Source organism: Diabrotica virgifera, chromosome 2 (genome assembly GCF_917563875.1).
Source record: "Diabrotica virgifera virgifera chromosome 2, PGI_DIABVI_V3a".
Lineage (NCBI taxonomy): Eukaryota > Metazoa > Arthropoda > Insecta > Coleoptera > Chrysomelidae > Diabrotica > Diabrotica virgifera.
Window position 1 is genome coordinate 279,505,033 of NC_065444.1, and position 20,948 is coordinate 279,525,980.

The window sequence follows — 20,948 nt, forward strand, 5'->3', positions numbered from 1 at the left end:
ATATAAATGAGTGAGATTAAATAAATTATTAGAAAAATTTTTTTGCTTAACAACAACACTTTTGTTTATTTTAGTAATATTTTGTATTTTGACAACGGCACCCGATTTGGGCGTCGAAACGTTAATAAAATTATTTTTTTCATTTTAATTGTGGCTTATTTCCCATATAAATAATTAAGAATAAATGTTATAATCAAAAATGAATAACCATTTTCAATTTCGTTGCAATACGAAACTACAGCCGCATCATCATTCCAGTTCAATCAGAGAGTGCAGCAAGCACCTCTACCGGTTTCGAAACTTATTAGTCTCTCATCAGGAGGCACATATGCTGCTCTCTCTGACTCAATTAGGACAAACCCCGGCGTGCAGTCACGGATTGCAACGAACGAAATGGCAGGGATGTCCTAGCGGAAACTTCTAGCAAAAGACTAAGTTTTCAATCTAATAGCACATAAAATAACATCAAAAAATGTTACTCTACATTCTACCAGACTGAGAACAATGGGAACCTTCTCTGGTTACACCTCCGAGGCTTCTACAATTTGCAAGCCCCACGGATGCTGAGACTAAAGAAGATGAGGGAATTTTACAATTTATAATTCACGTCCCATCTGCTCAGCGCGGTAAAGTTCCAACGAGAATGGTTCCCTTCGTACTCCAATCAGAATAAACATGTAAATCAAAAATGAATAACCATTTTCAATTTCGTTGCAACACGAAACTACAGTTGCATCATCATTCCAGTTCAATCAGAGAGTGCAGCCAGCACCTCTACCGGTTTCGAAACTTGTTAGTCTCTCATCAGGAGGCACATATGCTGCTCTCTCTGACCCAACTAGGACAAACCTCGGCGTGCAGTCACGGATTGAAGCGAACGAAATGGCAGGGATGCCCTAGAGGCAACTGCTAGCAAAAGACTAAGTTTTCAATCTAATAGCACATAAAACAACATCAAAAAATGTTACTCTACATTCTACCAGACCGAAAACAATGGGAACCTTCTCTGGTTACACCTCCAAGGCTTCTACAATTTGCAAGCCATACGGATGCTGAGACTAAAGAAGATGAGGGAATTTTACAATTTATAATTCACGTCCCATCTGCTCAGCGCGGTAAAGTTCCAACGAGAATGGTTCCCTTCGTACTCCAATCAGAATAAACATGTAAATCAAAAATGAATAACCATTTTCAATTTCGTTGCAACACGAAACTACAGTCGCATCATCATTCCAGTTCAATCAGAGGGTGCAGCCAGCACCTCTACCGGTTTCGAAACTTGTTAGTCTCTCATCAGGAGGCACATATGCTGCTCTCTCTGACCCAACTAGGACAAACCTCGGCGTGCAGTCACGGATTGAAGCGAACGAAATGGCAGGGATGCCCTAGAGGCAACTGCTAGCAAAAGAATAAGTTTTCAATCTGATAGCATATAAAACAACATCAAAAAATATCACTCTACATCCTACGGGACTGATAACAATGTAAAAATTGCTTGCAAACTGTAGAAGCCTCGGAGGTGTAATCAGAGAAGGTTCCCTTTGTTTTCAGTCTGGTAGGATGTAGAGTAAGATTTTTTTGATGTTGTTTTATGTGCTATTAAATTGAAAACTTAGTCTAAATGTTATACATGTGTATTATCACGGACTTACCTTTTTTCTATCATTTGTGACGCACTGAAAAATGCCTATGAAAAGGACCATATTTGTGCCATCTATCAACAATTATAAAAAAATTTTCGAATAAATGTTACTTATTTTTTCATGAGGAATCCAAAACTTCAATAAAAATCGGGGGTTGTTACCCCCACCCCACCAGGGTGTGGAATGGGGGTCGTGTTTGGTGTTATTCGATAGGTTTTTGAAAAATATTAGACACGTGTTTCTTGGTTTTTCATTTGGAAGTGTATTTCTCGAGATATTAGACCGTTTCTATAATTTACCTATGGTATCACGATAAATATTTTTTTCCGATTATGGGGGTTTCCATTTAAGATTTTAAAGTTACTTTACCTCCAGGGGGTGGAGTAAGGATAGTGTTTGGTGTCATTCGATAGATTTTTGAATAATATTGAACATGTATTTTTCAGTTTTTCGTTCTGATAATCATTTCGCGAAATATTCGATCGTTCTGCTACTTTTGGGACACTGTATATGGATTCACGACACTGTACGTTCGTAATAAGAATTTCTGTGTACCCCTATCTAAAAGTTTGCTAACTAAATAATCTTACCTCGATATCCCTCAGTAAATCGGATATCTGTGTATTTTTATTGTGTAAAGTTTCCACCAACTCCTTTTGCCGGTCTCTAATACTCTCCGAATAATCGGATTCGCTACCAGCATCGTGCGGCATCGTTTGTAACTCATTCTGTAATCTCTTGTTCTCTTGTTCCACAACTTTTAGCTTATTGTTTAACTGCAAATAAAAGAAAATTTTTCTCGCTTGAGTTATTTTTAAATGAAATTTGTAATACTAACTAAAAATGGCAAGATTGACAAGTCATAAAATGTTCTATAGAAGATATTAAAGACTATTCCATTTCAATGTCACTAATTTTTAATGGTATTCACAGTGTTATTGATATGACATTGATATAATAATTGATGTATGTATTTTAAGATAATAAGTTAAACTTAAATTTACTTTCGTGGACTTCTGAAGTAAAAGCCACGTAAGGAATTTTAATGTTATCCTTATGACAGACAGAAATTATGATATGACATATTACAGAGTATATTTCGAATCATAAATATAACTTGATCTTCTAATTATTGTGCGAGGATCAAATCAAATACGTCGCTTACAAAATCAAAATAATATCGGTTCACTACACTTTAATACCTCTCCATACATCTTAATAGGTACTACGCCGTCCTTTACAATGATCCAGTTGAAACAACAGACGATTTCATGACGAATTTTAGCAAATTAAAGCTTGGTCAGCACACATTATCCGAATTCTTAATTCTTTACATTTACCAATGCAAGTCACGTACCTATATTCCTATATCAGTAAACCAAACCTAAGGAGAGATTATTTTATTGTGGCACGTTTAAGTAAAATATTATATTTCTAAACCATAATGGATTGTAATGAGAATTACTGTTACTTAAAAAAATGACGAATTATTACGTTAAAAAAGACGATGATAAAACGGCTCTGGCTGTAACTATTGTCTTCTTTTTTTTTAACGTATCAATACGTCATTTTTTTAACAAAATAAAGGCGCCCAACGTGGAGCTTTTTACATTTGTTTTGCCGTTTCGATTTGCAAACCGGAAATCGTCGTCTAAAAAACAGTATAAATTAAAATATTATGTTAACCTGCAAATTTTTACCAATTGATCCTCCGCGGTAATTAATAAAAATTTACATTTTAACATAATTTCTCAATTTATAATTTTTTTTAAAAGATTGTCTTATTGGAGTTCCAATTGTCCAAACTAATTTAAAATGAAGAAATAAAAAAGTCACTGAATGATCTAGGTACCGAGACATCCCGACGCACGGAATTATTAATAAATTAATTCAAAGCAAAAAAAAGAAAGGGCGCCGCTGAAATTGTGGAATTTTCAATAGTTCAAACATTATTGCATATCTCATGAAAAATTAATAAAACCAAAAAATCAACAATGTTTCCTAAATCATATATTGGTAGACCATACAGAATTTTTAAAATACTTTTGATTTTTTGTTGTGTAGCGTTTATCGAACTCACATCATTCAGCATCACAAATATACATACATCTTTTGTTCATTTATGTAGTCCAAATATTGGACCAAAACTTTAAAACTTTTATAACTTTCTCATGTCCCCTTTATTGATTTGATTTGAAATTTTCCTTACCTTTGTCAGTTCACTTTCGTGTTTTTCATTGATTTTAACGGCCTTTTTGTGTTTTGCTTTTAATTCTAAATATTTGTGTTCTAAATCTACAAAAACACATGTGAACTTAAATTTAAAAAAAATATATTATTTAAGAGCGTAAGCGCAAAATTCCGGGCCAATGCTTTTTAAATGCATTAATTTTTTTCGAATCCTAAGAAAACTAATAAGTATTTTGACAAAAAACGCAGAATGAAATATTACTTACATTGAAAACTTCTATAATGTTTATTTTTAATAAATTACAAGGGTGAAAATAAAGAGAAAAAGTGTGATTTCCAATTTCAAATATCTCATTAAAAAAAACTTTTTGTTTATTCTAAGAGACTTTAGGTCCTCGGTAATAAAGTAATCTTTCATTCTGAGTTTAAATTTTTCAAAAATGTTTATTAGTTTTCTCAGGATTCGAAAAAAATAAATGCATTTAAAAATCATTAGTCCGAAATTTTGCGCCTACGCTCTTAATTAACTTCTACTTACTTTCGTATTCTAACGAACTCGATTTTTTCGATTTGGAGCTTTTCACGTCAGCCTCACTTTCTTGTCTTCTAGCCTCTTCTTCTGCTTGCTTAATAGCCATCTCCTCTAATTCGTGTAAAAGAGTTTCTACTTGTTCTCCCTTGTATTTTAAAATCTCCTGACAGGTCCTAAATATATTTTATTAAATATTTAGAAAGTTATTAAGTTAGAGGAAGGAAAAGTTGGACCAAATTTGGAGGAAAAATGGAGGAAAATAAAATTAAAATACATAATTAACAAAACAGTATAATGTTCCGATGATAAGGTAATGATGGAAAGATGGAGGAAACATTTTGAGCAGATTGCTAAATGGAGAACAGGGAAAAGTAACAGAAAAAGAAAACAAAGGAATGAGAAGATACAAGGAAAATATTAGTGACTCAAAAGCTAAATGAGGAACAGTTAAAAAATACATTAAGGATGATAAATATTGGAAAGGCCTTAGAGAGCTACTCATAGGTACTGTTTAACATATTTATCCATTAATTTATCTTATGTATTAGCATTATCGATTCAATATCTACCACGTCACGAACCATTGAAACGAATGGTTACAAAGTTTGAAAGATTTAGGAATGAAGATATAGGGAGAAAGCTGGAGCAAGAACCGATAATGAGGAAGATCGAAAACAAACAATTCAACTGGTTTCGCAACATAGATAGACCAGGAAAGATCTGTTTTTAGGTGGAAGTGAGAGGTGGCATTCGGATTTTTGCGGATAAAGTTAGGTGATAACTTCGTTAATAATAATTAACTTATGCTCCTTATCAAATATGCCCGGAACATTAATAAAAAAAATAAAATATTTAAAAAATTTCAAAAAACATTGATTTTTTTCTACTTTCTTTGCTTATAACTTTAAAACGATTCAATTTGGAATAAAGTCGTATAAGAATAAAACAAAAATAATTAAATTTTCTATCAGATACGATTAGTTAAAAATGTCTTAATTTAACACCCTTGCTGCAAAATAGCAATAAATATAAAATAAGGGGGCAAAACAAGCCTGTCCTTATTCAATGTTTTTCCATCACTTAGGTTACACTTGGAACCTTCCTAATTCGCTTAGAAAATTTTTGTAATGTGCTAAAACCGTCCACCAAAGTTCATTAAAATTGACTAACTAGATTTCACATAATAATTTTTCAATCTAAACTTTTTTAAAAAATTAAAATTTTTTAAAATCTTGCACAACAAAAACTAGAACATACAAAGATTTGTCATTTTTTTTACATATAGAGAAGCACTCCACCTATCCAATGCACTTTACAGAATTGAAATCGGATTATTTAAGCAGTCTCAGCAATGTTTTAAAGTTATAAACAATTTTTTGGCTTATAAACAAATTAGTGCTGTGTCCAGGAGGGGGTGCTACGGGCTCCTTTATTTAGATGGACTTACCCAATTTTTTTTATGTATTTTGACCCGTAGAACACGAATTCTTTGGGTAACAGTTGATCCGGATGTCGATAAGATTGTTATAAACAAAGAACTTGAGAAATTACATAACATCGATTTTTCGCAAAATAAAACATTTTTTTTTTGTATTTCTTGGGTAATTCTAAGCAAAAAATGTTCTTAAAAGTTTTTTCGTAGGATGCATAGTTTTCGAGATAAACGCGGTGGAACTTTCAAAAAATCGAAATGCAATTTTTGAATGAGAATAACTTTTAATTAAAAAATAAAATAGCAATTCTGCTGACAGCATTTGAAAGTTTAAGTCAAATTATACCGGTTTTAATTATTTGCATTGCTAAAAATTAATTTTTTTAATAGCAAGCTGAAAATTTGTTAATAGCTTAAGGGTAACTAGTCGGATAAACTTTGATGTATGGGAACACTGGAACAGGGGCAGTTTTAATTGTGGAACAGGTTAAAAATTTGGAACGGTCACACCACGAAAACGGCACATTTATTTTCTCCGACAGAACAGACTTAAACTCTCCGAACAGAGATTAAACTCTCATGCAAAAATCAGACTGCTATTTATCACCTGTCATAATTCCTGTCATTTGACATATTCTACATGTTCCACTCATTAAAACGCCCATTTGGTGATAAATAGCAGTCTGATTTTTGCATGAGAGTTTAACCTCTGTTCGAAGAGTTTAAGTCTGTTCTGTCGGACAAAATACATGTGCCGTTTTCGTGGTGTGACCGTTCCAAATTTTTAACCTGTTCCACAATTAAAACTGCCCCTGTTCCAGTGTTCCCATATATCAAAGTTTGTCTGACTAGACACCCTTAAGCTATTAACAAATTGTCAGCTTGCTATTAATCAACTTTTTTTTCATACGCGGGATCCAGACCTAAAAGCTATTTGTTTATAAGCCAAAAAATTGTTTATAATTTTAAAACATTGCTGAGGCCCGTTAAATAAGAGCAGTGTATTAGATAGGTAGAGCATCTCTTTGTATGTAAAAAAATTAGCCAACTTCTAAATGGTCTACTTTTTGTTCAGAAAGATTTTAAAAAATTTGAACTTTTTTAAAACATTTACATTGCAAATTTACTATGCAAAATCTATTAGGCCGATTTTAATGAAATTTGGTAGACATTTAAGTAAGCTATAAGAATTTTCTAAGCGAATTACTAAGGTTCTAAGTGCCACCAAAGTGGTTAAGAAACATTAAATAACAACAGGCGTATTTTGCCCCCTTATTTTGTATTTATTGCTATATTTCAGAAAAGATAATACCTTAAGACATTTTTGACCAGTCGTGTATCATACAAAATTCAATTATCTTTATTTTATTTCTGTACGACTTTGTTCCAAAACGAACCGTTTTAAAGTTATAAGCAAAGAAAGCAGAAAAAATCGATGTTTTTCGAAATTTTTAAATATTTTATTTTTTTATTAATGTTCCGGGCATATTTGAGAAGGAGCATAAGTCAATTATTATTACTGAAGATGTCACCTAACTTTATCTGCAAAAATCCGAATGCCACCTCTCACATCCAAAAATACACGTTTTTTTACAGATTAGTCCTGGTCTAAGAGCGAATGGAGCAAGAGACTAACAGAGAAGGTACCCACTTGACGCCAAAATAGGAAACAAAAGAAAAAAGGAAGGCCGGGGAAGACATGGATGGACCAAATCCATAATATAGGTGAAAAGAGAGACATGACTGTAAAAGATATGAAGAACCTGGCCACCAGTAAAGTGCATGGAAGAAATGAATACGAGGCGTAACCCTACATCCGAAGCCCTGAAGGACACTAACTAAGGATTATGAGAAAGAAAGAAAGAAAGAAGAAGAAATCCCTTATAATAAAACCGATCTGCAAAAATCTAAAATATAAAACTCACCTAACCAAGACTTTATATCTTTTGTCATCCAAATTTTCACTATCAACATCAAACCACGTAACACTGTTATACAAATCATCTTTTTCGTCATCATTTAACTCTTCTAAATCAACAGAAAGCAAATATTTCCAGTCCATTCTTTAAATATTTTGAAAAAACCATATAAGAAATTATTATATTTGTATCTGTCAGGACATCGACAGTAAAAAAGTAAAGGGGTCAATCAGTTCATAGGTTGCCTAGGAACCGAAAGAAAAAATACAAACAAATGGGGATGAAGGTGCCAGCCAGTGCAGCGTTGGTTTTAATTAGAATAGGGGGTTCAAATAAAAAGTCTAATCCGACACCCTGATGGGGTAAAAGGAAGGGGAGAAAAAATAAAAAGTTTATGATAAAATTGACTCAATTACGGGGTGGAATGTTATTGTTAATATTAAATAAATATCTGCTTAAATTAAAAATAGAATGACATTTTGAAGACGAGATTAAACCACAATTAATTATAATTAAAATTAGGAGGTGAGTGGGAGAGAAAGTGCTAGGAAAAACATCTAGTAAAGGGTCTTCTAGGAACAAATAAATTTTGTGGTGGAATGATGAAATGCAACAGAAGGTTAGAAAGAAGAAAGAGGCTAGAAAAAGGTATGGCAGGACTAAAACAGGGGAAGATAAGGAGACATACAAGGTAGCAATGAGGGTAGCTGTAGCTGCTGCTAAGGAAAGATCGTCTGCACGGCTGTATTAAGAGTTGGAAACACACTAGGGGATGAAAAGGTTATACAGCATTGCTAAAGCAGGGTACAAGTCATCAAATGACTTAACTTGTATACGGCAGATTAAGAGTGTGGACGGAGTGTGAAGAACCGATGTTGAAATAAAGCAAAGATGGTATGAGTACTATAGAAAGTTGCTAAACAAAGAACACCAGAGGCCAGAGGAGAGACAAAAGATGAGGGATCCCAAATGAGAATGTAATACCAGGGATAGTGAGATACGAGGTTGTTGAGGTGTTAAATAGAATGAATAATGGTAACATAGGTGTAACCAGGGGGCGGTTTTGGGGTGTTAGCCCCCCCTCATTTGGATGTACTTTGAGCTCTATACGCTTAACACCATTACTATTCCATACCTCCCAGAGACGATCAAGCAGTTGTCACCTCCCCCCCTTTAGGATCATCCTAGTTACACCTCTGAATGGTAAAGCAGTAGGACCTGATGGAGATACCTGGATGGAATACCTGTGGAGATTTGGAAGACTTTAGGAGAGGAAAGTGTTGTTATTTTATGCAAATGATAAGTAGGATAGATGAGGAATAAAGGATGCCCAATGTATGTAGGGAGAGTGTGATGGTGTCATTGTATTACGATAAATGGGACATTCAGGACTGTAAGAACCAAAGAAGTTAATGTCGCACACAATGAAAATTTGAGAGAGAAAAAGGATGAGGAAAGAGAAATCGATAGGAGAACAGTTTGGGTTTGTACCAGAAAGAAAGACAACAGATGCCTTGTTTGCTTTAAGACAGTTGATAGAGAAATACGAAGAGAAAAAAAGATAGCTGCAGTTCCTAGACAAGAGCTATGGAGATGTCATTAAATCAAGAAAGTGGTCAATTAGTTCACGCGTTGCTTAGGAACCAAAAAAAATACAAACAAATAGGGATGAAGGTGTCAGCCAGTGCAGCGTTGGTTTTTAATTGGAATGGGGGTTCAAATAAAAAGTTTATGAGAAAAATGACTCAATTACGGGGTGGAATGGTATTGAAAATATTAAATAGGTAATACAGAGTGAGTTTTATATATGGAACGCCTTAATTATCTCGGAAACGGCTTGCACGGTAAGGATCTTGTGATGCAACCGATATTATGGTATTTACATTGTTGTCAGATCTTTCGTTTTTCTAAAAGTCTCACTAAAACCTAAAATGTTCATGCAAGACGTGTCTGAGATAATTGAGACGTTTCATATACCTACAGTGATGAACGCGCTAATAACCGGCAAAATAGCACAAAAGATGGAAAACGTATTAAGTTGCGAGATAAAAAGAAATAAAACTAGTCGAGCTGGGAAATTTAGCGATATTAACCTCAAAATTTAGATTATATTAATTGTTTCCCACCTTTAGACGTATCGGACGAGTTTGAGAAATGCCACTGTCACAGTGACAGTTTTAGTTGACGTACTCCACTGATACCTGTAAAGGTGGGAAACAATCAATATAATGTAAATTTATATGTTAATATCGCTAAATTTACCAGCTCGACTAGTTTCATTTCTTTTTATCTTACAACTTAATACGTTTTCCATCTTTTGCGCTATTTTGCCGGTTATTAGCACGCTCATCACTGTATAAAACACACTCTGTATATCTGCATAAATCAAAAATAATATGTTTAAGATACGATTACTTGTAGTTAAAATAAAATTTTATTTAGTATTGACGTTTTTTCGAGCACATCATAATCTTCTTTTTCTTCAAGTGCCGTCTCTCACTCATCATGATATCATCATCACTATCTTTACTCTATCTACCGCTACTCTCAAGAGTTCTATAGGACTGCATTTAAACCAGTCCCTTAAATTTTTCAAGCATGACACTCTGCTTCCTATACTCATTCCTCCTCTTATCTTTCCCTGTATTATCAGTCTTAGCCTTTCATATCGCTGTCCTCTCATTACGTCTGCCAGATATTGTAACTTTCTAATTTTTAGTGTGTTTATGATTTCGTATTCTTTGCCCATTTCTCGCAATAATACCGTGCTCGTATTCTTCTGTGTCCATGCAATTCTAAGCATCTTTCTGTAACACCACATTTCAAATGACTGTAGCTTTATGTATTCTTACTTCAATGTCCATACTGCAGTACCTATCGGAAACACGTAGCATCTCAAAGCTCTTACTCTCAGTTCTAATCTAAGGTCTTTGTTACAGATAATTATTTTCATTTTTACAAACGCATTTCTTGCTATTTCTATCCTGGCCCTTATTTCTGTTGTTTGATCATTATTGTCTGAAATACAGAGTCCTAGGCATTTGTATTTACCAACCCTTTCTATCGGTACATTTCCCAAATGTATGCTTGTTTGCATATTTGTTTTCTTAGTTATTATCATATACAACATCATAATCGGAGGGGACCAAATCAGGGGAATAAGCCGGATAAGAAAGCAATTCGAAACCCAACGCATGAATTTTTACCATTGTCATAACGCTCTTGTTTGTCTTTGCGTTGTCATGCAGAAACAATAATTACCGACGTCACTAACGATGGTACAAAAGTACCATCTGGGCTTAAAAATTGCAGAAGTAGTGTATAGTGAATTGTGTAACAATGATGAAGTGTGTCGTATTAAAATGAAATAAAAATTTTAATGCAATGATGAAGTGTGTCGTATTAAAATGAAATAAAAATTTTAATGATAAGTCTATTATACGATAAGTGATTAAACACGACGTTTAAATCATTGTCGTTTTGACATTTGTAGCTACATTTTTATGGTGCAAACTTAGTGTTTTTAGATTAATTTTTATAAACATAAATACGGAATTTATAGTGTACAATGTTTTGTTATCTCCAATACATAAGTAAGTACAAGTAACTTAGTACAAGTAACAAAGATTAATTTATTTAAAGTACCTACATTACAATCAACGATAAGGCAGGACATGTTGGTAAAGGGGATTAACATTGATATGACCCAAGGTAGAGTTGTGTGGAGAAATGCAATTAGGGAAGCCGACCCCGCATAGGGATAAGGCAAAGAGAATGATGATGATGACCTATTGGGACCGTGCAAGTTCGGCAAAGCGACCTCTATTTCTACGCTCTGTACTTTTATTCGCACTTTTAATTATATTGGCCAATTATATTAGTCCTGGTTGCTGGATAATTGTCAAGGCCATAGTCCAAAAAAATAATAAGAAGAAAAAATAAGATGCAGGTTATGTTAGGCAAACGTAAACAATTGTATGTAGTAAATAAAATTAGTTATTAAAATGCACTACTGCAAGCAAAATACAATAATTAAATTTACCTTTATATAATAATTGCATATCATATCAATATTGTGGAGCAATATATAATTTTTCTGCTTCAATGACAGAAGGTATGAAATATACGTCAATTTGACAATTTCAATTGACAATATGAATTATTTAAGATAGTTGCAATATTTCTCCGCGACTCGCGCACGGTCGTTTCTCGTTTCCCTTCCAAGTACTTGCACACCGCGAATATTATAATCAATATCAATGACTAATATTCAAAATTGGCTAATTGTCAAAATAAATTCCTATCAGTATAAAAATCTTTTAAAATATTACTACAATTTAAGATTTTTTGAAAATTTTGAACTGTTTGAAAAATACTTCCTCTCTATTTTGCTTCCGTTTTCACCCGAAAGAGTACAAGAGCAATTTATATTAATGGAATTTGCCATTATTTTCTGTTATTAATTACCACAATACTTTACCGTTCAAAGAATTTTCTATTGATTGTAAGCGATTTATTTCTCAATCGACCAGTTTTTTAAAACCATTTATTTCTTAGTAGTCCAGGCGAGATATATCGAAAAGCAGACCATAATGGACATTTTCCATAGGAGTCTATTTTTTTGCTGCAGTCAGTTCATGATGTATTGAATCGGGTTTAAGTCTTAGCGTAGTAAAAAAATATACAAAAAAATACATAAAAACAAAAGAAAAAAAAACAAAAAAGAACTAAATAAAAAAAAATAAAAAATACATTAAAAAATAATAAAAAAAAAACAGTAAAAAACTTAGTAGTAGTAATAGTTTTGAATTTAGATACTAAGCATATATTTTGTAAAATAGAGAACTGAAAACACATTGACTGGCCAGTTGGTTGCTTAAACCAGTGCCAATAAAACGCAAACACACACACACAGTTCATGATGTACCTACCTTGTATCATAATCACGATATGCACCAGTCACTAACCTTGTGTTTAATTTTTTATTCACAAAATATAAAAAATCCAAAATTTTTGCTTTCTGTGCCCATATTTTCACTTAAACCAAAAAGCCATAAAAATAAAATATACCAATAAAATGCTAGGTACACCTTTCCTAACATTTTGCCGTTCAGATTTTATAAATAGTAAATATGACTATAGTAGGGGAGGAAAGTATGCTAAATGTGCAGTCACTCGAGCGCTTTGGGGACCTATTGGGTTGTGAAGAGTAGGTTCTAAAACCAAAAAAAGTTAAGTGGAGTTTTCCATTTTAATGGGGACTTTCCACTTTTAATTTAATTTTCCATTTCAAACAATCGTTTTTTTCCGATTATAGCGCCATTTATCCATAATTCGAAAAAATCTTTCAAATCAAAGTTACTTATTTTTACGTAAGTAATCCGAACCTGCAATAAACAAAGGGGGGTTCCTATATAAAATTTTAAATTTACCCCCCACCCCTCTCCGTGGGGATTCGTGTTTGGTATAATTCGATATATTTTTGACAAATATTGAGCATGTATTTTTTAGTTTTTCGATCTGTCATTCATTTCGCGAAATATTCGCTTTTTTCTTGTGAAACTTTGGGACTCACCCATTTCCTTACGCCCCGCCCAAATCGTCAGATTTTTTGAAATATACACTCTTTTGCATGTACTTAACTTACCCTATCTTAATCTGACGATTTCGAGTTTTTCTAAGGATAGATTTTCTTTTCGCCCCCATCCCTTAACGAACTCCCTGTGTTTAGAGCCAATATATGGTAGAGGTACATCTACAGGGTACCAGGTTTCTCCCCAAATGATAATTTGACGCGCTCGAGTTACTGCAAAAATCCCCACTGGGGCTCCCCTACCACTAGGACTTATAGCGATATATATGTATTAGTTTACAATTTTTTAAATAATAACAATGTTTCAGCTTACACTGACTTTTGTCAATTTCGTAAAAACTATAAATCTGATGATGAAGCTACTGCTTCTGCTGTTATAGAAAACAAACGACTTCTATTTAATCCTGACTGTTTCATTGGGATTATTCTGGACTATATTATTGAACATGTTGGCATACCAAGAGATCAAAAAGGTAATTTGATTTATATTTTATTATCCAGGTTTAAGCTATATGGCTCTCTCTTCCTCTAAGTGGAAACTCATTCATCCCAGATGCCTAAGGTACCAAAAGGGTAGAGCTCTGGTGTGGCTCTCTCCGTGTTATCAAGCCCAGTGCTAGGTGGCTTTATATGCTGGAGTGTCTTCCAAAAACTTTCGTACACGTCTGGATGCCGAGAGAAGGTTCGCTTTCTGCATGGCTTTCGTCTGGTTATTTTTCATTATCCATTGTCTTCTCGTATTTAAATCTCCAGAATTCTGGACGCAGATTATTTTTGTTAGATATTACCACATCAATTTGTCTAGTTACTTTATAAACTTGTGTAAGATCTGGTGTATTATGCGCTACAAACTGGTACGTCTTTGAGCACAGTGTGGTCTCAGTATAGCTTGTAGTTGCCATTATCAAGCGTAACTAATAGGAAAGTTAGTTGTTTTTGAGAAGTCCTAATTTGTTAGCCATCTCTTCATGAATGATCTTTCCTACTAAGTCATGTCGTTCCTTATATTCAGTTGCAGCAAATTCCTGGCAGCCCTTGATAAGATGATAAGATGTTGGATGGATTCTTGATCCTGATATTCATATCGGCACTCGTCGTTTTGGATCTGGGTGTCATTGATGATATATTTCAGGTAATTTTGCATTGGTATAATCGGATCGTGAATGGCGACGAGGGAATACTGTTTTAAAGAACATTTTCCCTGATGTCAATCAATAGTTCGATGCTATATTGTCGATATAGTCTTGGCTGACTTCCTTGGCATTCACCTATCAGAGGTTTAACCATCCAGGCACACATTTTTTTCTTCATTAGGCGCATTGTTTCTTCCAGGTATGCATTTCTGGTTCTCTCAGTTTAAGCGGTGATGTTTGTACAACGCACGTTTGTACTGCGCAACTTACACCATTGTTTCCTAGTTTGACTCAGACTTGGATAATTTTAATTTTTGGAAAAATCATTTTCTTGTCGATGTTTCGGCAAGGACTCACTTGCCATTCTCAAATCAGATTTGTTTGGGTTTTTAATAAAAAATATATTTCTAAATTTTCAGAAAACATCGACATGATTGACGAAAAAATGAAATTTTTAAACATTCAACTATACAGTCCAAACTATGAAGGTATAGAACTATTTAACAATAAAATGGAGTATTATTTAGTCTATAAAGAAAGTAAGTATTAAAAGTTATTTTGTTTTTTTTTTGAGTGAATTTGATGGCCTTGGCCGAGCCAATTAGCCAGACATTTTGTTATTTTAAAAACAAACAAATTTGATTTTTCAATCAGAGGAATTTTTTCTGTATTTCTAACTCTAAATACATAACAAACTAACATTATTATCTACAATTATTATCTAAATAATACTCTGTTTTGGTTGTTAATTTTTTTTGTAAATTTTTATTTTTTTTTGTATTTTTTGTTGCATTTTTTTATATTGTTAATTTTTTATTTTTTTTTATTGTTATTTTTTATAAATTGTTTTTTTTTTACTACGCTAAGACGTAAACCCGATTCATCTCGCGGAGATTTACATCTTCTTAGTTTTTTTTTCTTTTTTTTTTGTTGCTTTTTTTATTTTTTCTGTTTTTTTTTTCTTTTCTTTTCTCTTTTTTTGTTCTTTTCTTTTTTCAATTATAATATACAATAATTACTTAAATCTACAGGGTTTAAAACAAAATAACAACAAAACAAACATGTTTGTTTTGTTTTAACAAACATGCCTGCTTTGTTTTAACAAAATTTCTTAAATACAGGGTAAATTTTATTGCTACAATCTATATTTACAGTTTTTGATATGTTCGTAAATTGTTTTTAATATATTAATATCTTCAGAAAATATCAAATTGTTCAGGTAGACGGGAAGGGGAATTTTTAATATATTAAGATTATCATAAAATTTGTTTATATTTACTGATTGATGTGAACATTCGAGGAGAATATGTAGTAGATCACCTTCTTTTCCACACTCACAGCTAGGTGACTCTGTGAAACCCAAACTGTACATATGAAGGGGGGTAAGAGCATGATTACATCTCAATCTATTTATAACTCTTATGAAATGGCGATTTGATACAGAATGAAACCATCTTTTAATGGGAATTTCAGGCTGCATTTGTTTGTAATTACTACCAGTTCTCGTGTTTCGATAATACCTTTGCCAATTTTCTTTTTGGTGTCGTCTACTAATAATATCAATATCCGAAATGGGTAGTAAGTTCATGGGAAGTTCTTCGCCTATTTCTAGAGCGGATTTGGCTAGCCTGTCTACTATTTCGTTACCCCTAATGTCTGCGTGTCCCTTTATCCATGAAATAATGATGTTTTTGTTGGTACTTATGTACGTTAGTTAGTCTATCAACGACACTCTTACTGTCTGTAAATATTATGCAGCTATAGGGTTCGTTACTAAATATGTGTCTTAAAGCCAAAAGTATCGCTATCATTTCAGCGGTGTATATCGATGATTCACAAGGCAATTTGAATAATTTTTTAAATCCACTTTGAATATTGATTATTGCACATCCTACTTTGTTTTGTACTTTGGATCCATCTGTATAGTAAAACTGATAATGTGGCCATTTATGAAGTATAAATGATTGAAAAACGGCTGGATTTAAATTAATATCCATAAAAAAAGTATTAATTTGTTTTGAGAAAATTTCTTCTAATACATGGGAATACATAGGTGAAACTTGATTTTCATAAGTATAGAAAGTACTTCGGTATTGAGATATTTTCAAGTAACTATATTTATGAGTTAGATCTAAAATTGATAACTTATGTATATCCTGCAGATAGTTATTTTGTTGATGACAACTACATACACTAGTCGTAAAATGTTGGTATGACATACAAAACTCGATTTTAGAGAAAATAAGAGTCTTACACCTACAATATTGACAAAAAATGAGTGGATGGCACAGGAAATCCAAGACCTGGTGGAAGTTTGAATGAAAACATAAAAATAGAACTATTAACAAATACCGTGAAATCAACAAGCTCGTAATAAGAAAAATTAAGTAAGCTAAAGAATCTTGTAACTAATAGAGTTCTCGAACTCATGTAAAGAAATAGAAGATGTCCAAAAAAAGACGACAGTTTCAACCTCCACAAAAAATTAAAATACACATACGAAATTAGAAAAGAAAATGCTCATGTAGCTAAAAACGCAGATTAAAATAGTGCAAAAAATATAGAGATATACATCAGTAACCTCTTTTACGATGTTTCTCCAGAAAAAGCTACATATACACATACAGTATACAGTGCGGTGGAATAAGTGTTGCCCCCCCCCCTGTTAACTTGTTTATTTTAAGAATATAAGCAAAACGCTCGGACAGGTCGATTTTTAAACTAACCATAGTATATTATAGCATCAACATTTCGAACTTTACGCGATCCCTCTTCAGGTGACAGGCATAACTTTGATTTTTTAAATGGTAAAGTACATCATGTGACACCTCATTTAACAGCTTTTAAAATACTGATTTCAAAAATGTATAATACTTTAATCCTTTTTGAGATCGCAGGCCCAAAATTTCGGTCGAACTCTTTTTAAACGCATTTATTTTTTTCGAATTCTGAGAAAACTAATAAGTATTTTTGAAAAATTTAAACGCAGAATGAAAGATTAGATTATTACCGAGGGCTGACAGTCCCTTAGAATAAACAAAAAGTTTATTTTGAATGATATATTTGAAATTAAAAATCACACTAAATTTTCTCTTTTTTCCACCACTGTGACTTATTAAAATAAACATTATAGGAGTTCTCAGGGACTTTGGATCATCGAGAATACTGTAATATTTCATTCTGCGTTTAAATTTTTCAAAAATATTTATTGGTTTTTTCAGGATTCGAAAAAAATGATTGCATTTAGAAAGAATTCGACCGAAATTTTTCGCCTACGCTCTCAAACAGGATTAAAATATTATACATTTTTGAACTCAGTATTTTAAGAGCTTTTAAATGAGGTGTCACATGATGTACTTTCCCATTTAAAAAAATCAAAGTTATGGCTGTCACCTGAAGAGGGATCGCGTAAAGTTCGAAACGTTGATGCTATAATATACTATGGTTAGTTTAAAAATCGACATATCCGAGCGTTTTGCTTATATTCTTAAAATAAACAAGTTAACAGGGGGGGGGGGCAACACTTATTCCACCTCACTGTATATTCTTTTTCTCATAGACATTTTTCAGTGCGTCACAGTTTTTCGATTTCTTTCTAACGCATTAAGTTGGAAGTAACAGAAAAAAGGTACGTCGGTGATTATACTCATTTAGAACATTTATTCTAGTTGTCGATAGATGGCGCTATAATCGAAAAAAATATTTACGAATTATATAATATATCTACGAACATAATCTACAATTTATAAGACTATACAAATCAAAGAAAATACCATTTTATAAATGCAATAAACACAATTGATTTGTTTTTATGCCAAATTGCAAATAAAATGTGACAACTGTCAGATTTAACTAAAATGTCCTGTTAGAATAAATGTTATAAATGTATATTATCACGGACTTACCTTTTTTTCTATCATTTGTGACGCACTGAAAAATGCTCATGAAAAGAAGCATACTACCTGTGACAACCGTTTAGACAGAGGTCACAGCATCTTGAAATTAGAAGTCAAGAAAAGCAATACGGCAAGCCAAATAAAGCACATGGACCAGATCAAATCCCTGCTGAGCTACTTAACTTTTTGAATGAGGAAAATATTAACCTACTTAATCACTTTGCATACCACATCACTTTACTGAAGATTTTAATTATGTATATTGTTTCTGTAGAATCCATCTTGTAGTTAGTTATGGTTTTCAGTAACGATTTAATTTTTTATCTGCAGATCAACAAGTAATACCTTTCTTAGCACCTGGAACTACTAAAAATCAGGAATTTTGCACTATGATGAAAAAGAGAAAGGAAAAAAGGGTAATACGTAGTGTTGTTCTATAGTATTAGGTTTTGTCTACTCGATTTAAAATAATCACAAATTAATATTCCTGTATTATTTTTAATATTTAAAGCTTATTTAGCTTAATATTTAAAATCTTCTAAGCATTTACTTATATGATAAACATTTTTAGAGATCTTCTACTTTGAGCGCTGCAAGCAAAAACTCAAAAAAAACTAATGAGGTATCTCACAAAAGTTACAGAACTGCATCAGTTGTTCCTTTGAGATCCAGCAGCAGAAGTCTCGACCAAAAACTTGAAACTAGTAATAATAAGAAGGTTTGATAGTAAGCCGTTCGAATTTTGTGGTCAATTATTCACTATTATTATATTTTTGCAATATATAAATTAACCTTTATGTTTCTTTAATTTATTTCAATATACCTATACAGCTCCCTGAACGAACCATGGCCGATGACAAACGCTGTCGTCGGTCGTACACCCACCTCATCTCTATACAGTAATTTCTCTCCCCGGTCATGGTTCGCTCCGGGAGCTGTAATATATTACAAACAGTATTTAAATCAAACTTACCAAATACTTTAAAAGCAAAAACCTTCCATTAGTGATGTTGAAAAAATAACTATTCGTTACAAAGTACTCGCTACTTACGAATACCGAAAGTAACGATTACTATACAGAGAGGTGAATCGTTACTTTGATTACTTTGATTACTTCGTTACTTCGTCAGTGGCGGCTCGTGACCTCAGTATGCGGGTAGGCTACACATATACTTCGGGTAGGCGACAAAAAATATCCTACAATTTGTACTACATTTTGAGCCGTCTTGCAATAGGTACTAAATGTAATCTATGAGCGCAACAATGTTTAAAAATTGCTTTTGGAGCATCTACTTTAATTTTTGATTGTAATCCGTTTAAAGAGCCAGCCATTACACTTGCACCATCGTAAAATTGAGCAATTAATTTATTTTTGTAATCATATGACTCAAGCACGTTTGAAATTAAACTATATAGAGCGTCTGCAGATCTATCCTCGCTAACATCAAAAAACCCTAAAAATCTTTCTGTTACCTGACCAACTCTGTTAACAAAACAGATTGTTAAAGTACACTGTGATTTTTCGGTTATATCAGTAGTATCGTCCGTTAGTATAGAAAAAAATTGACTTTCATTAATTTCTGTTGAAATTTCATTTTTTACGTAATCGGTAAGACAATCTATTAAATCATTTTGTATTGTTTTTGACAAACCCGTGAACACCCCTTCTATTTTTTAACATGATCCTGGATTTCCTGATCGCGTTTAACTACTAAATTAAAAATTTCTTTAAAATTACCCATGTTTGACGAATTATGGCTCTCATCACGACCGCGAAATGCAAGTTCTTGTTTTGCTAACAGAATTGTAACATCAATTTCTTCAACTTCTTCATTATATATCTTAGATATTATTATATATATATTAGATAGAGAAATATGTCCAGCTAAAGCACTGTCAATAGTTTGTTTATTTTTTTCTAACCGTTTTAAACCTAAGCAATTGTTTAAATGTTCTTTCGAAGATTCATGTTTTTTTACACTAGCTGATAAATTTTTCATATCTGAATATCCCTGACTCACCCAAACATTTTGCTTCAAATTTGAGAGCAACAGACAAGGCCAACAGAAAAGTGAATTTTTAAAATAACTTCCGCTTAGCCATTTATGATTTTCATACCATATTGTTTTAAACGATCTCGAAAATGGTCGATTATCTTTTGTCTTATCTGTGGATAAAATTGTTAAATTTGGTAAAGGCCGGCCCATTGAAATAATTTCTGATCTTTCTTGATTTTGGCGCCTTGAAAAAGGCGTCTCGATCAAACTGCATATTACATCGTTTAAAATATTCATATTCGATGACTTAAGTTTTTCCACCAATAAAACTAACACACCTACGTTTCAACAACGTCAAATATTACTTATTTTATTTATGTATCAAATAATAATTTACTCTTCGAATAAATTGATAAGTTAACAATTAACCTCGCTTTAAATTTTTAATAATCTATATAATCTAATAACACAATTCGTCAGTTTAACTTTAAATTATCCAAATTGTATTGAAACACAATAAAAATATAATGGACGACTGGCAAATAACTATTCACAGATTTATTTGTCGTTAGTGAATTATTACTAAATTAATATAAAATTAAAATGCCCTTCA

General features: G+C 32.6%; 2 protein-coding genes across 2 annotated transcripts in view; one reads left to right on the forward strand and one right to left on the reverse strand.

Moving 5' to 3' along the window:
* The window catches only part of LOC126880648 (centrosomal protein of 290 kDa), a 127,653-nt gene extending 119,738 nt beyond the window's left edge, over positions 1-7,915 (reverse strand). The window contains exons 1-4 of the mRNA XM_050644690.1: positions 7,723-7,915; positions 4,372-4,538; positions 3,853-3,938; positions 2,234-2,419 (exon numbers count right to left, since the gene is read on the reverse strand). Coding sequence (XP_050500647.1) covers positions 2,234-2,419; positions 3,853-3,938; positions 4,372-4,538; positions 7,723-7,859 — 576 coding nt within the window. The 5' untranslated portion in view covers positions 7,860-7,915. The remainder of the gene's footprint in view (positions 1-2,233; positions 2,420-3,852; positions 3,939-4,371; positions 4,539-7,722) is intronic.
* Positions 7,916-11,163: 3,248 nt separating this feature from the next.
* Positions 11,164-19,135, forward strand: LOC126880650 (uncharacterized). The gene is made up of 5 exons (XM_050644692.1): positions 11,164-11,309; positions 13,618-13,782; positions 14,862-14,981; positions 18,669-18,754; positions 18,910-19,135. The coding sequence occupies exons 1-5, from the start codon at positions 11,285-11,287 to the stop codon at positions 19,060-19,062; spliced, it is 549 nt and encodes a 182-aa protein (XP_050500649.1). The 5' UTR covers positions 11,164-11,284; the 3' UTR covers positions 19,063-19,135.
* Positions 19,136-20,948: the final 1,813 nt, after the last annotated feature.

Coding starts and splice junctions, on each gene's coding strand:
- LOC126880650 (XM_050644692.1), top strand. CDS start 11,285: ATGTTTTGTTATCTCCAATACATAA. Junction 11,310..13,617: donor TTGTTATCTCCAATACATAA/GTAAGTACAAGT, acceptor ACAATGTTTCAG/CTTACACTGACTTTTGTCAA. Junction 18,755..18,909: donor AAAAGAGAAAGGAAAAAAGG/GTAATACGTAGT, acceptor AAACATTTTTAG/AGATCTTCTACTTTGAGCGC.